The following is a 14,531-nucleotide window of genomic DNA, read 5'->3' on the forward strand; positions in this document are numbered from 1 at the left end:
GACCACCTCTGTTTAATGACCACCTCTGTCTAATGACCACCTCTGTCCAATGACCACCTCTGTTTAATGACCGCCTCTGTCTAATGACCACTTCTGTCCAATGATCACCTCTGTCCAATGACCGCCTCTGTCCGATGACCACCTCTGTCCAATGACTGCCTCTGTTTAATGACCACCTCTGTCTAATGACCACCTATGTCCAATGACAGCCTCTGTTTAATGACTGCCTCTGTCTAATGACCACTTCTGTCCAATGATCACCTCTGTCCAATGACCGCCTCTGTCCGATGACCACCTCTGTCCAATGACCGCCTCTGTTTAATGACCACCTCTGTCTAATGACCGCCTCTGTTGAATGACCACCTCTGTTTAATGACCACCTCTGTCTAATGACCACCTCTGTCTAATGACCACCTCTGTCCAATGACCACCTCTGTCCAATAACCGCCTCTGTTTAATGACCGCCTCTGTTTAATGACCACTTCTGTCCGATGACCACCTCTGTCCAATGACCACCTCTGTCCAATGACCACCTCTGTTTTTAATGACCGCCTCTGTCTTATGACCACTTCTGTCCAATGATCACCTATGTCCAATGACCACTTCTGTCCAATGATCACCTATGTCCAATGACCACTTCTGTCCAATGACCACCTCTGTCCAATGACCGCCTCTGTTTAATGACCATCTCTGTTTAATGACTACCTCTGTTTAATGACCACCTCTGTCTTATGACCACCTTTGTCTAATGACCACCTCTGTTTATTGACCACTTCTGTCTAATGACCACTTCTGTCCGATGACCACCTCTGTCCAATGACCACTTCTGTCCGATGACCACCTCTGTCTAATGACCACCTCTGTTTAATGACTACTTCTGTCCAATGATCACCTCTGTCAGATGACCGCCTCTGTCCGATGACCACCTCTGTCCAATGACCGCCTCTCTCCAATGACCATCTCTGTCTAATGACCACCACTGTTTAATGACCATCCCTGTTTAATGACCACCTCTCTCCAATGACCATCTCTGTCTAATGACCACCACTGTCTAATGACCACCTCTGTCTAATGACCACCTCTGTTTAATGACCACCTCTGTCCAATGACCACCTCTGTCTAATGACCACCTCTGTCTAATGACCACCTCTGTCTAATGACCACTTGTGTCCATTCTTTATCTAAACTCATTACCTGTTTTTACTATCCATTCTTTATCTAAACTCATTTACCTCTATTTACTGCCCATTCTGTATGTAAACTCATTTACCTGTATTTACTGTCCATTCTTTATCTAAACTCATTTACCTGTATTTACTGTCCATTCTGTATGTAAACTCATTTACCTGTATTTACTTCCCATTCTGTATGTAAACTCATTTACCTGTATTTACTGCCCATTCTTTATCTAAACTCATTTACCTGTATTTACTGTCCATTCTTTATATAAACTCATTTACCTGTATTTACTGTCCATTCTTTATATAAACTCATTTACCCGTATTTACTGTCCATTCTTTATGTAAACTTATTTACCTGTATTTACTGTCTATTCTTTATCTAAACTCATTTACCTGTATTTACTGTCCATTCTTTATCTAAACTCATTTACCTGTATTTACTGTCCATTCTTTATCTAAACTCATTTACCTGTATTTACTGTCCATTCTTTATCTAAACTCATTTACCCGTATTTACTGTCCATTCTTTATGTAAACTCATTTACCTGTATTTACTGTCCATTCTTTATGTAAACTCATTTACCTGTATTTACTGTCCATTCTTTATATAAACTCATTTACCCGTATTTACTGTCCATTCTTTATGTAAACTCATTTACCTGTATTTACTGTCCATTCTTTATCTTAACTCATTTACCTGTATGTACTTTCCGTTCTTTATGTAAACTCATTTACCTGTATTTACTGTCCATTCTTTATGTAAACTCATTTACCTGTATTTACTTTCCGTTCTTTATGTAAACTCATTTACCTGTATTTACTTTCCATTCTTTATCAAAACTCATTTACCTGTATTTACTTCCCATTCTTTATATAAACTCATTTACCTGTATTTACTGTCCATTCTTTATCTAAACTCAGTCACCTGTATTAACTGCCCATTCTTTATCTAAACTCATTTACCTGTATTTACTGTCCATTCTTTATCTAAACTCATTTACCTGTATTTACTGTCCATTCTTTAAGTAAACTCATTTACCTGTATTTGCTGTCCATTCTTTATCTAAACTCATTTACCTGTATTTACTGTCCATTCTTTATATAAACTTATTTACCTGTATTTACTGTCCATTCTTTATGTAAACTCATTTACCTGTATTTACTGCCCATTCTTTATATAAACTCATTTACCTGTATTTACTGTCCATTCTTTATCTTAACTCATTTACCTGTATTTACTTTCCGTTCTTTATGTAAACTCATTTACCTGTATTTACTGCCCATTCTTTATCTAAACTCATTTACCTGTATTTACTGTCCATTCTTTATCTTAACTCATTTACCTGTATTTACTGTCCGTTCTTTATGTAAACTCATTTACCTGTATTTACTGTCCATTCTTTATGTAAACTCATTTACCTGTATTTACTTTCCGTTCTTTATGTAAACTCATTTACCTGTATTTACTTTCCATTCTTTATCAAAACTCATTTACCTGTATTTACTTCCCATTCTTTATATAAACTCATTTACCTGTATTTACTGTCCATTCTTTATCTAAACTCAGTCACCTGTATTAACTGCCCATTCTTTATCTAAACTCATTTACCTGTATTTACTGTCCATTCTTTATCTAAACTCATTTACCTGTATTTACTGTCCATTCTTTATCTTAACTCATTTACCTGTATTTACTGCCCATTCTTTAAGTAAACTCATTTACCTGTATTTACTGTCCATTCTTTATCTAAACTCATTTACCTGTATTTACTGTCCATTCTTTATATAAACTTATTTACCTGTATTTACTGTCCATTCTTTATGTAAACTCATTTACCTGTATTTACTGCCCATTCTTTATATAAACTCATTTACCTGTATTTACTGTCCATTCTTTATCTTAACTCAGTCACCTGTATTTACTGTCCATTCTTTATGTAAACTCAGTCACCTGTATTAACTGCCCATTCTTTATCTAAACTCATTTACCTGTATTTACTGCCCATTCTTTATCTAAACTCATTTACCTGTATTTACTGTCCATTCTTTATGTAAACTCAGTCACCTGTATTAACTGCCCATTCTTTATCTAAACTCATTTACCTGTATTTACTGTCCATTCTTTATCTAAACTCATTTACCTGTATTTACTGTCCATTCTTTATCTAAACTCATTTACCTGTATTTACTGTCCATTCTTTATGTAAACTCATTTACCTGTATTCACTGTCCATTCTTTATCTAAACTCATTTACCTGTATTTACTGTCCATTCTTTATCTAAACTCATTTACCTGTATTTACTGTCCATTCTTTATCTAAACTCATTTACCTGTATTTACTGTCCATTCTTTATGTAAACTCATTTACCTGTATTAACTGCCCATTCTTTATCTAAACTCATTTACCTGTATTTACTGTCCATTCTTTATCTAAACTCATTTACCTGTATTTACTGTCCATTCTTTAGCTAAACTCATTTACCTGTATTTACTGTCCATTCTTTATCTAAACTCATTTACCTGTATTCACTGTCCATTCTTTATGTAAACTCATTTACCTGTATTTACTGTCCATTCTTTATGTAAACTCATTTACCTGTATTTACTGTCCATTCTTTATCTTAACTCATTTACCTGTATTTACTGTCCATTCTTTATCTAAACTCATTTACCTGTATTTACTGCCCATTCTTTATCTAAACTCATTTACCTGTATTTACTGCCCATTCTTTATCTAAACTCATTTACCTGTATTTACTGTCCATTCTTTATCTAAACTCATTTACCTGTATTTACTGTCCATTCTTTATCTAAACTCATTTACCTGTATTTACTGTCCATTCTTTGTCTAAACTCATTTACCTGTATTTACTGTCCATTATTTATCAAAACTCATTTACCTGTATTTACTGTCTATTCTTTATCTAAACTCATTTACCTGTATTTACTGTCCATTCTTTATCTAAACTCATTTACCTGTATTTACTGTCCATTCTTTATCTAAACTCATTTACCTGTATTTACTGTCCATTCTTGATCTAAACTCATTTACCCGTATTTACTGTCCATTCTTTATGTAAACTCATTTACCTGTATTTACTGTCCATTCTTTATGTAAACTCATTTACCTGTATTTACTGTCCATTCTTTATGTAAACTCATTTACCTGTATTTACTGTCCATTCTTTATGTAAACTCATTTACCTGTATTTACTGTCCATTCTTTATCTAAACTCATTTACCTGTATTTACTGTCCGTTCTTTATGTAAACTCATTTACCTGTATTTACTGTCCATTCTTTATATAAACTCATTTACCTGTATTTTCTGTCAATTCTTTGTATAAACTATTGTGACCTATTTTAATCACCTTTTGTCCGTCTTCGTCTGTCGTCCGTCGTATGTCCGTAAACAATTTACATTTTTGACTTCTTCTCCAAAACTGCTGAAGCAATTTCAGTGAAACAAATTTGCAATTTGTGATTTATATGGTCCCCATCCCCAGGGGGCTGTGGGAGGGGCCAAAAGAGATTGAAAAGCCGTCCAGCATCCCTAAAATTCCTAAAATACTTTTTTTTGGCGAGGGTCACCTTGCCATTGTGATCGTGGTTGCAAAATTCTCTTACAGTCAATTTCCTCAATATGATTGGCTTAGAAATTGCTCGCAGATACTAGCGCTCCTAGCGGCAGTGTATTCAACAATTTTGATTTTACCGGGAATTTTGAATAGCAAATTTTGAATATGAAAGTTACTGAAATAAGAGTATCTGTAACGTTGAAATAGGAATAGTATATTACGGCTTTCATATCCTTACTATAAACACTATCCAAAAGATCTTCTGTTTGAAAATTTTCACCTGAATTGTTTACAAAGTATCTAGACTTTTCGCCCCCAAAATGGTGTTTACAATGAATGAAGACGTTTCGTCCCAAAAATGCTTCGCTCCGAAGCTGGTTTTCCCCAGACGTTTACTCCCTATTAGTGACAGTTATCCCGCAACGGAAAAAAATGAAATCAATATTTCACCTCGAACATCAAAATTGATACCATAATGAATTTTGTAATTTGAATCAAATTTGTCTCGGAGCAAATACATTCCATGGCAAAATGGAGATGCATTTATCACGGCTGTGTTATGGCACATGGCCTTACTACAATGGAAGAAGACAGCTCTAACAAAATTTTGGACACACTTGGTCTACTGATAAAATAGCACGTGACAGACGGTGAACATTTTGTAAATGTCCAAGGTGGCGTAATCTTAAAACTAACGGCAGTTAATAAGGTATGAATATTTACCACATATATAATTATCGATAATTTCATAAGCACATGTATAAATATCAGATTATATCTATATACTAAAGCACGTTCAGAGATTACCACTAAACCATACCACAGGAGCTTGACGTTCTGATCATATACATACAGCATATTCATTACACTAGGTAATACGAAGTAAATTTTTGGCCAATGACATAAATCATATATGGAATGTTCATATAACTCGGAAGTGATATTTTTTTAACTACTAGATCGACGAAAATGTCGATTTCTTTTTCATAATTCTTCCGTAAAACGGCACTTAAAAAGCTGTTTCAATCTGTAAAAATGTAGAGAAAACTGTTAATTGTTTAGCAATTATCCTGAGTTATATTTTACCAACAAGCATCAGAGATTAGCAATTAAAACTTACATAAACATATTCCCGACTCTCACTTGCATTGTGTGATCACTCGAGCGGAACTAATCTCTACCACCTGGCACAGTCTTACAAATGCAATCGCATATTTATACTTCTTTGTGCACATTATATAACAACTGCTATATTACAATCAATTTATGAAGGACAAAACTCTTTCATGTAAGAACAGGAGGACTGAAGAACAGCGGGAATTAAACTTCAATAATATTTCCTCTATGCTGGTATTGCTATTTATGATTAAAATGTTTTAATTATATGATATTAGCCTTTTCAGTAATTACTCTGTTAATACATTTATTGTTTCCTTATGTTTTACAGAATGTCAGCATGCATGTATCATTTCAACTGGGAACAGTCTAGGAGAAGAATTGGGTGAACAAAAAGAAGTAATTTTCAACTGTGGAAGCTTAATATTGTAATCATTTTCAATCCGAAAATAATTACTATCATCATCTTCAAATTCCTTATTGTGAATTTAACTGTAATATGATTTAAGCATATACCTGATATTTTTTTTTATATTCTATGACATGTACATGCTTGAAATGAAATGAATAAATAAAAGATTATTTAAATTTAAAACACAATATGACATTAGCTGTTTATATTTTTTGTCAAAAACATATTAAGCTTATCGTTCATAACACACTAATCATCACCTTCGAGAAAATCTAATGAAAATCAATTAAACATTAATTTGTATAACACAGGCCGTCTTATGTTTTCCCCACCTTGACTATCAATGTTCCCTGATCACTCTGAAAGTATTGATTTTACCTTTTTTTCGGTCACCACATGAACTGCCTTTAAATCAATCACACCAATGAGACATACATTTACTACATTCATTATAACACTTTAAGGCAATTCTGCAAGATCAGCGAACATTGTTGATTTACCTTGAATATCTACATGCACAGTATGGTACCATATGTAACAGGAGAGGAGAAAATGTAGCGGCAAGACCGGGATTCGATCCCGGGACTCTCCGAACACTAGCTGAGTGCTCTACCGACTGAACTACCTGGTCATCGATAATCGACCCAGTCCAGTCCTGCTACACTCCTCCCTCCTTTTGTGAATACATACGAGACCCTTTCAAACACCACAGCCGTTGGTAGGAGAGAAGAAAATGTAGCTCTTCCGACTGAGCTACCTGATCACCGATAATCAACCCAGTCTGATCCCGCTACAAATATTTATCTGGTTATTTTATCTCCCTTCCTATTTTCAATCTACCTTTATGACTTAGAATCTTACCTGGTGGAAAAGAATATTTTTGTCTTACAAATCTTGACAAATTATGCACACTGTGATTGTTGCAAGCTAAACTACGTATCCGCTAGCTGATTGCTGTTGATTGTTAATGATCTCAAACACACTAATTACTTATTGTGCCAATTTAAGTAAATATATTCTACTCTTTTCAAATATTCCTGATTACTATTCATGTGTGTAATATCTTAAAACATTGACATGTGCATGGAGTACGGCAGACTAGACCGCCGATGTTTTGGACATCTGCTAGATATTTCAGTTTCAGGTTACGGTGGCCAATAAAAGAAAACAAACACAATATGGTTTTCATATGTTATTTCTTCTAAATACAACATTTTGTGTGGAATTTGTCAAGCATTTATGGGGAATATTTTGCATTGAAATTGTCACCTTCATACATCGGTTTTGGGACTCCCTGGACATTGTTTTTTTCCATTTTTTTGATGCGCTAAATATACTGATATGGCAAAAAGTACCTGCGCAAATTATACCAGTTTTTACGGTATATGATATTGGAATATATCCCAAACTTTTTATATTATTTGCCAATAACACTGTTATGATATCAGAAATATCTGATGGTCTACAACAAATGTTACATGAATTTTAACAATATTGCATAACATGGAAATTAGAACTTAATATCAGAAAGATAAAAATTGTGATATTCTCAAGACGTAAATCGGTACAACAACACCAGTTGATGTTATGGAATACAGAATTAGATTTATAAGAATTGTTTACATATCTAGGTAGAGAAAATAATATTAATGGTAGCGTTTTTAAAGAAAGGGAAAAAACCTGCTGAACAAACAATTAAATCGGTGTTTGCTATTTATAAGGAATAAAGGAATGTATCTCTTCCTGTTCATCTTAAACTGACAGTTTTATTATACTCATCAGAGGTATGGGGATTTGAAAATAAAAAATGTTGTAGAAAAATTCATTTGTAATTTTGTAAAACAATCCTGAAGTTAAGAAAGTGTACAAACAATTTCATGGTCTATGGTGAGCTAACAAGTTATCCAGTTTGAATTGAAGTTCGGATACAATGTATATCAATCAACTTGCTGTTTTACAAAACAATAATTACAAAACTTGTTAACTGATACTGTGGTCCCAGGAACTTGATGACAATAGTCATTAAGAATGGATATTTTCATTAACATCAAATTAACAAGGAAAATGCTAAAGGTGTTTTAAAATCATTTGACATATAACATCATAGGAAATATTAGAATGGGCTTCCAAGATTTTAGTATGTGTCTCTTATTTTACACCTTAGTGTCCAAGGAATCCTCAAAAGTCCAAACTGGAAGGAACACCAGCCAAATTTATTTCTTATTGTACAAAACTACAGTAGTATTGACCTTAGAAATATATTCCTCCTATCCTTGAGACCGAGCCATTTAGTACTTTCAGTACTTTGATTTTTCAGTTTTGCTAAAATTCCTAAAAAATAAGAAAATCCCAGGGTTGTACTACACATGATAGCATTTGACCAATGAATCCATGCTTTCAGTATGTTGATTGTGTATCACCGGGTGACAAGCTTAAGTTCTCAGATGATTTGTAATGCTTCATACTGATGAAATTTAGTTTCTGAATTCCTAATTTTATCCCTAAATAAGCCCTAAATTTTCTTATTTTTGTCCCTAAAATTATCCCTTATTTAATTAACGCTAACAAGTGCTTGGCAGCCTGAATTGACTTAAATTTCAAAAATCTTCTTCTCCATTCACAGATGAGTTAGAATCAAATATTCTTCCTAGATAGAAAGGCCTTAAGGTCCTTTACAAAAATTGTGAATTATATGACCCTGGGTTCTCAGATTTTCCCCTAAGGAGGGGGTCAAGTTTACTATAGTTTATATAGGAAAAACACATTTATGAGCATTATTTGCTCAATTTTCATAGGAAATGAGTTTAACTTGGTTAGTAATATTAGCCTGAGATAGCATTTTAACGTCATATCCATATTGGTCCTGGCCAACCCTTTGGGGCAAAAGGGCGGGGCCAAAATGGAACCAAATACTCTTCATTGATTAAAAAGTCAAATTTATGAAATCACTAGCTATCTTCAACGGCCTGATACCCAATATAGTGTATATCTTTGTTTCATTCTGTATCCAAATTCAGGTGACCGTTAAGGCCCATGGGCCTCTTGTTTCTTTTTAAAATTGTGTGGAATTTTGGTTGACATCGGTCTTTGTTTTCTTCTGAGAGCAGATGGAATTTATTAAGAAACAAAATGGCGGCCTTGACAGGGCCCCCATGACGCATGAGCTGCATTAGCAAAGTTTCTGAGTATCTATGTATGACTTATCTGATTGAGTTAAAAGTCTGTTTATTCATGTTCTCTGATTACACACATTTTTTTACGCATGTGCAAAGGCATTCTTACTTCAATCATATGTGTTATGAAAACAATATGCAGTGTCTTGAAGTCGTGAATGAAGTCGGTCGTCACGCATTAACACCAGTGGCGTACCGCCCGTGCATGCTTGCATGCTCGAGCATGCAAAAAATAATCTGACTAACATTTTTGTACAGTCAGAAAAAAAAAAACCATTTGTATACACATAACGCTGCAGAATATAAATGACGTAAAAATACACTTGATATGACCGACTGTATACCTAACATAACTTTGAGCACATTGAAAGACTTGGCCATCAATGACATTTATTAGAATAGTCAGTATATTTCCTGTTACCAAGTTGTTAAATGTGGTTATGTTTGAATCGTGTCGAAGAAAATATTAGATCCCTCAAGCAAATGAGGATTTTGAATAGGCAAACACTTACGATCACCAAAATAAACCACATCGCATGAAAATTAGAAATATTGAAAACAAACAATAAAAAAACAAATAATTATGTTAAATGATAGCAAAACATCTCAAAAATAGCACTTACTGTTTGGTTTTTTTTTGCCTTAGTAATGAAGGTGGGTTTTTTTTTTTCATTTTGGTTCACTTCCAGCCCGTTAAAACGCGTATTAACCAATGATTTCCGTGGTACGAAATAGTTGGCTTTGTTTTTTGTCGAATATGAAGTTCAGGTTGTGGATTTAGAAAATGTTTTTTTTTATGTTGATTTTTAGGGGCTGGTCTTATGCAATTTCCACCATTTTGGCAGTGGTCTTTGACTTGCTATCGTAAACAAATCAAACACACGAACTTAATCTTAATTTTGTTAAAATATTCGCCAAAATTTTTTCCTAAGTTAAAATAATAAAAAATTCAGCCATTGCTTACTATTTTATTTTTCACAGCCAAAACCCGTGTTTTTTGCTCGAGCACTGGTCAGGGGAGTCTAGTATAGTACGATTATACAGTGAAGACAATATAAAATCGCCACTGTTCTAATTTTGTGTATTATTTTCTCATGGTTATAAACCTTAATATCGTGACCTCCATTTAACCATTCATATATATAAATATATACTTTTATAGAACTTCACCAAAGAGGTAAATAACAATTTTCTGTCAGCTATTGGGGGGCTTTGCCCCCCATACCCCCTACCGGGGCTTCGCCCCTTGACCCTGAGCAGGGGGGCTATCACCCCCTGCACCCCCAAGCATGCAGGTCCTTCCAAACCTAGCTACGCTTCTGAACACAGCATTGTTCATGACTGGGAATTCATTGGGAATTCATGAACTTCGGGCCCTCTCGAACTTGAGGCCTCCAACGATACTAGATGCAGGTTGTCGGTCTTTCCATCTATAGAAACAATGATCAACCGACTACTCCAAAACTATATTGGAGAGAATTTAATGAATTTTTAGAGTTATGCCTCTTTGTTACATTATCGGTTGGCCTCTTCTCAGAGTTATGCCCCTTTGTTACATTATCGGTTGGCCTCTTCTCAGAGATACATGCCCCTTTGTTACATTATCGGTTGGTCTCTTCTCAGAATTATGCCCCTTTGTTACATTATCTGTTGGTCTCTTCTCAGAGTTATTCCCCTTTGATACATTATCGGTTGGCCTAGTCTCAGAGGTATTCCCCTTTGTTACATTATCTGTTGGTCTCTTCTCAGAGTTATTCCCCTTTGTTACATTATCAGTTGGTCTCTTCTCAGAGTTATGCCCCTTTGTTACATTATCGGTTGGTCTCTTCTCAGAGTTATTCCCCTTTGTTACATTATCTGTTGGCCTCTTTTTAAAGTTATGCCCCTTTGTTACATTATCTGTTGGTCTCTTCTCAGAGTTATGCCCCTTTGTTACATTATCGGTTGGTCTCTTTTTAAAGTTATGCCCCTTTGTTACATTATCGGTTGGTCTCTTCTCAGAGTTATTCCCCTTTATTACACTTCGCAGAAGTATTCCCCTTTGTTACATTATCGGTTGGCCTCTTCTCAGAGTTATACCCCTTTGTTACATTATCGGTTGGTCTCTTCTCAGAATTATTCCCCTTTGTTACATTATCGGTTGGCCTCATCTCAGAGTTATTCCCCTTTGTTATATTATCGGTTGGTCTCTTATCAAAGTTATGCCCCTTTGTTACATTATCGGTTGGTCTCTTCTCAGAGTTATTCCCCTTTGTTACATTATCGGTTGGCCACCTGTATAACCGTTATCCACTGTTTAGCATTACGTATATTGTTTATTGATTTATCTATGATTGTTTACTTGCGTTGCAGTTGATCTGAGTAGCTGGCAGGACAAACTAGTCTCAGTTCCTGATGGTATGAAGGAGGAAGAGGAGGCAGAACATACTGGACAGGAAGAAGATACCACAGACACACAAGGGGACACAACTCTCTTCCAAAATGGTGTCCTTACCATTGGTTGTGTTGGTAAGGAAACCTAATGTCAATAATTTACTGCATTTTAAATGAATTAAGACAAGCAAGATATGGATATGGAAATTCATATCTCATTTCATGGTCTGTTAAGTTGATGAATTTTTAGCTCACCTGGCCCGAAGGGCGGGTGAGCTTATGTCATGGCGCGGCGTCCATCGTCCGCCGTCCGTCCGTCTGTCCGTCAACATTTCCTTTAAATCGCTACTAGTCATAGAGTTCTACATGGATTGTAACCAAATTTGGCCACAAACATCCTTGGGGGAAGGGGAACAGAACTTGTATAAATTTTGGCTCTGGCCCCCCGGGGGCAGGAGGGGTGGGGCCCAATAGGCGAAATAGAGGTAAATCCTTTAAATCGCTACTACTCATAGAGTTCTGAATGGAATGTAACCAAATTTGGCCACAAACATCCTTGGGGGAAGGGGAACAGAACTATAAATTTTGGTTTTGAAATTCCAGGGGCAGGAGGGGCGGGGCTCAATATGGGAAATAGAGGTAAATCCTTTAAATCGCTACTAGTCATAGAGTTCTACATGGATTGTAACCAAATTTGGCCACAAACATCCTTTGGGGAAGGGGAACAGAACTTGTATAAATTTTGGCTCTGACCCTCTGGGGGCAGGAGGGGCGGGGCGCAATAGGGGAAATAGAGGTAAATCCTATAAATCATGACTTGTCCTAGAGTTCTGCATGGATTGTAACCAAATTTGGCCACAAACATCCTTGGGGGAAGGGGAACAGAACTTATATAAATTTGGGCTCTGGCCCCCCGGGGGCACGGGGGTGGGGCCCAATAGAGGAAATAGAGGTAAATCCTTTAAATCGCTACTAGTCATAGAGTTCTGCATGGAATGTAACAAAATTTGGCAAGAAATATCCTTGAGAGAATAAGAACTGAGTTTGTATGAATTTTGGCTTTGGTCCCCCGGGGGCAGGAGGGGCGGGGCCCAATAGGGGAATTATAGGTAAATCCTATAAATCGTTACTTCTCCTAGAGTTCTGCATGGATTGTAACCAAATTTGGCCATAAACATCCTTGGGGGAAGGGGAACAGAACTTGTATAAATTTTGGCTCTGACCCCCTAAGGGCAGGAGGGGTGGGGCCCAATAGGGGATTTAGAGGTTAATATTAAAATTCCTTCAGAAAAGAAACAATAAACCTGTATACAGAACATTACTTGGCATTACAAACCAGGTGAGCGATACAGGCCCTCTGGGCCTTTTGTTAAATTAATATTTTCTGATGAATTTATACAATAATATTTTCTGATGAATTTTTACATTAATATTTTCTGATGAATTTTTACATTAATATTTTTTGATGAATTTTTACATTTAATATTTTCTGATGAATTTTTACTTTAATATTTCAGGTTATCCTAATGTTGGGAAATCATCCTTGTTAAATGGCCTGGTCGGTAAAAAAGTAAGTTATTCCTGAATTAAATTTAATTCATAAATATGAGTCCTGTTTTGTTCATTTTGTGTATTGTTCAAGTTATTTAAATTGTTAGTAATTACAATTTTGAATAGATAAAGGATTGTTTCCCTATTTGATTTATGATGGAAAGTTTTAGAACTTTTTTACATGCCTTTAGCGAAGCTTATGGCATTGTGCAGTATGTTTGTATTGTCTGTTAACTTTTCCCTTGACTTCTCCTGAAAACCCATGAAGCTTAGAGACATGGTATAGCACCTATAACATATAAAGATGAAGGGCTTTTGTAATAATGAATTATCTGGATCTTCATTCAGAGTGCCACAGATCAATTAGGCTTACTTTTTAGAGACTTCTTGTCAATAACTAAGATGCCTTGAGACTTGATATTGTGACTGATGCATAATGGGAAATGTTCAAATTCTTGTTAATAACATAGATACCTTGAGACACGAAATTCAGCCTGGGCATGGTTGAATAATTGGCTTTCAAATTTATTCAATCTTGTCAATTGACGGATCACCAGTTGTCAATCAAACCGCATGTGACTTTGCATTTTGTATTGTGTGTGCTATGATGTTTGCTCCGATATTGAATAGAAACATGTGCATGTGCGAGCAGGAGGCGTGGCTATATTACACCTGTGATCAATCAATGAGGATTAGAGACTTGACATTTAGCCTGTGGCATACTGGGATAATGCCGGACATATGTAGTTGATATTGCTGTAATTGATGAGACTTAGTCTTATTATCAAAATGTTTTACATTTATGATGCTTTTATATTGTATGGTGTATATAGAAAACATTACAATACAATAGTTAATCCTCGATGTCTTTGACTTTCTTCAGGTAGTCAGCGTGTCAAGGACTCCAGGTCATACGAAGCACTTCCAAACCATCTACCTGACCAAAACAGTCAAACTATGTGACTGTCCAGGTCTGGTGTTCCCTTCCCTCATTGACAAATCGCTACAGGTAAGGCTTCAAATAAAGTTAGATAAATCGCTACAGGTAAAGCTTCAAATAAAGTTAGATAAATCACTACAGGTAAGGCTTCAAATAAAGTTAAATAAATCACTACAGGTAAGGCTTCAAATAAAGTTAGATAAATCA

The 14,531-nt window shown here is 35.5% G+C and overlaps 1 protein-coding gene across 1 annotated transcript in view; it reads left to right on the forward strand.

The window, feature by feature from the left end:
* Positions 1 to 14,531, forward strand: part of LOC138322345 (guanine nucleotide-binding protein-like 1) — a 109,946-nt gene that overhangs the window by 51,215 nt on the left and 44,200 nt on the right. Inside the window, exons 8-10 of the mRNA XM_069266384.1 lie at positions 11,813 to 11,968; positions 13,351 to 13,403; positions 14,268 to 14,393. Coding sequence (XP_069122485.1) covers positions 11,813 to 11,968; positions 13,351 to 13,403; positions 14,268 to 14,393 — 335 coding nt within the window. The remainder of the gene's footprint in view (positions 1 to 11,812; positions 11,969 to 13,350; positions 13,404 to 14,267; positions 14,394 to 14,531) is intronic.

This window comes from Argopecten irradians, chromosome 4 (assembly GCF_041381155.1).
Source record: "Argopecten irradians isolate NY chromosome 4, Ai_NY, whole genome shotgun sequence".
NCBI classification, from domain to species: domain Eukaryota; kingdom Metazoa; phylum Mollusca; class Bivalvia; order Pectinida; family Pectinidae; genus Argopecten; species Argopecten irradians.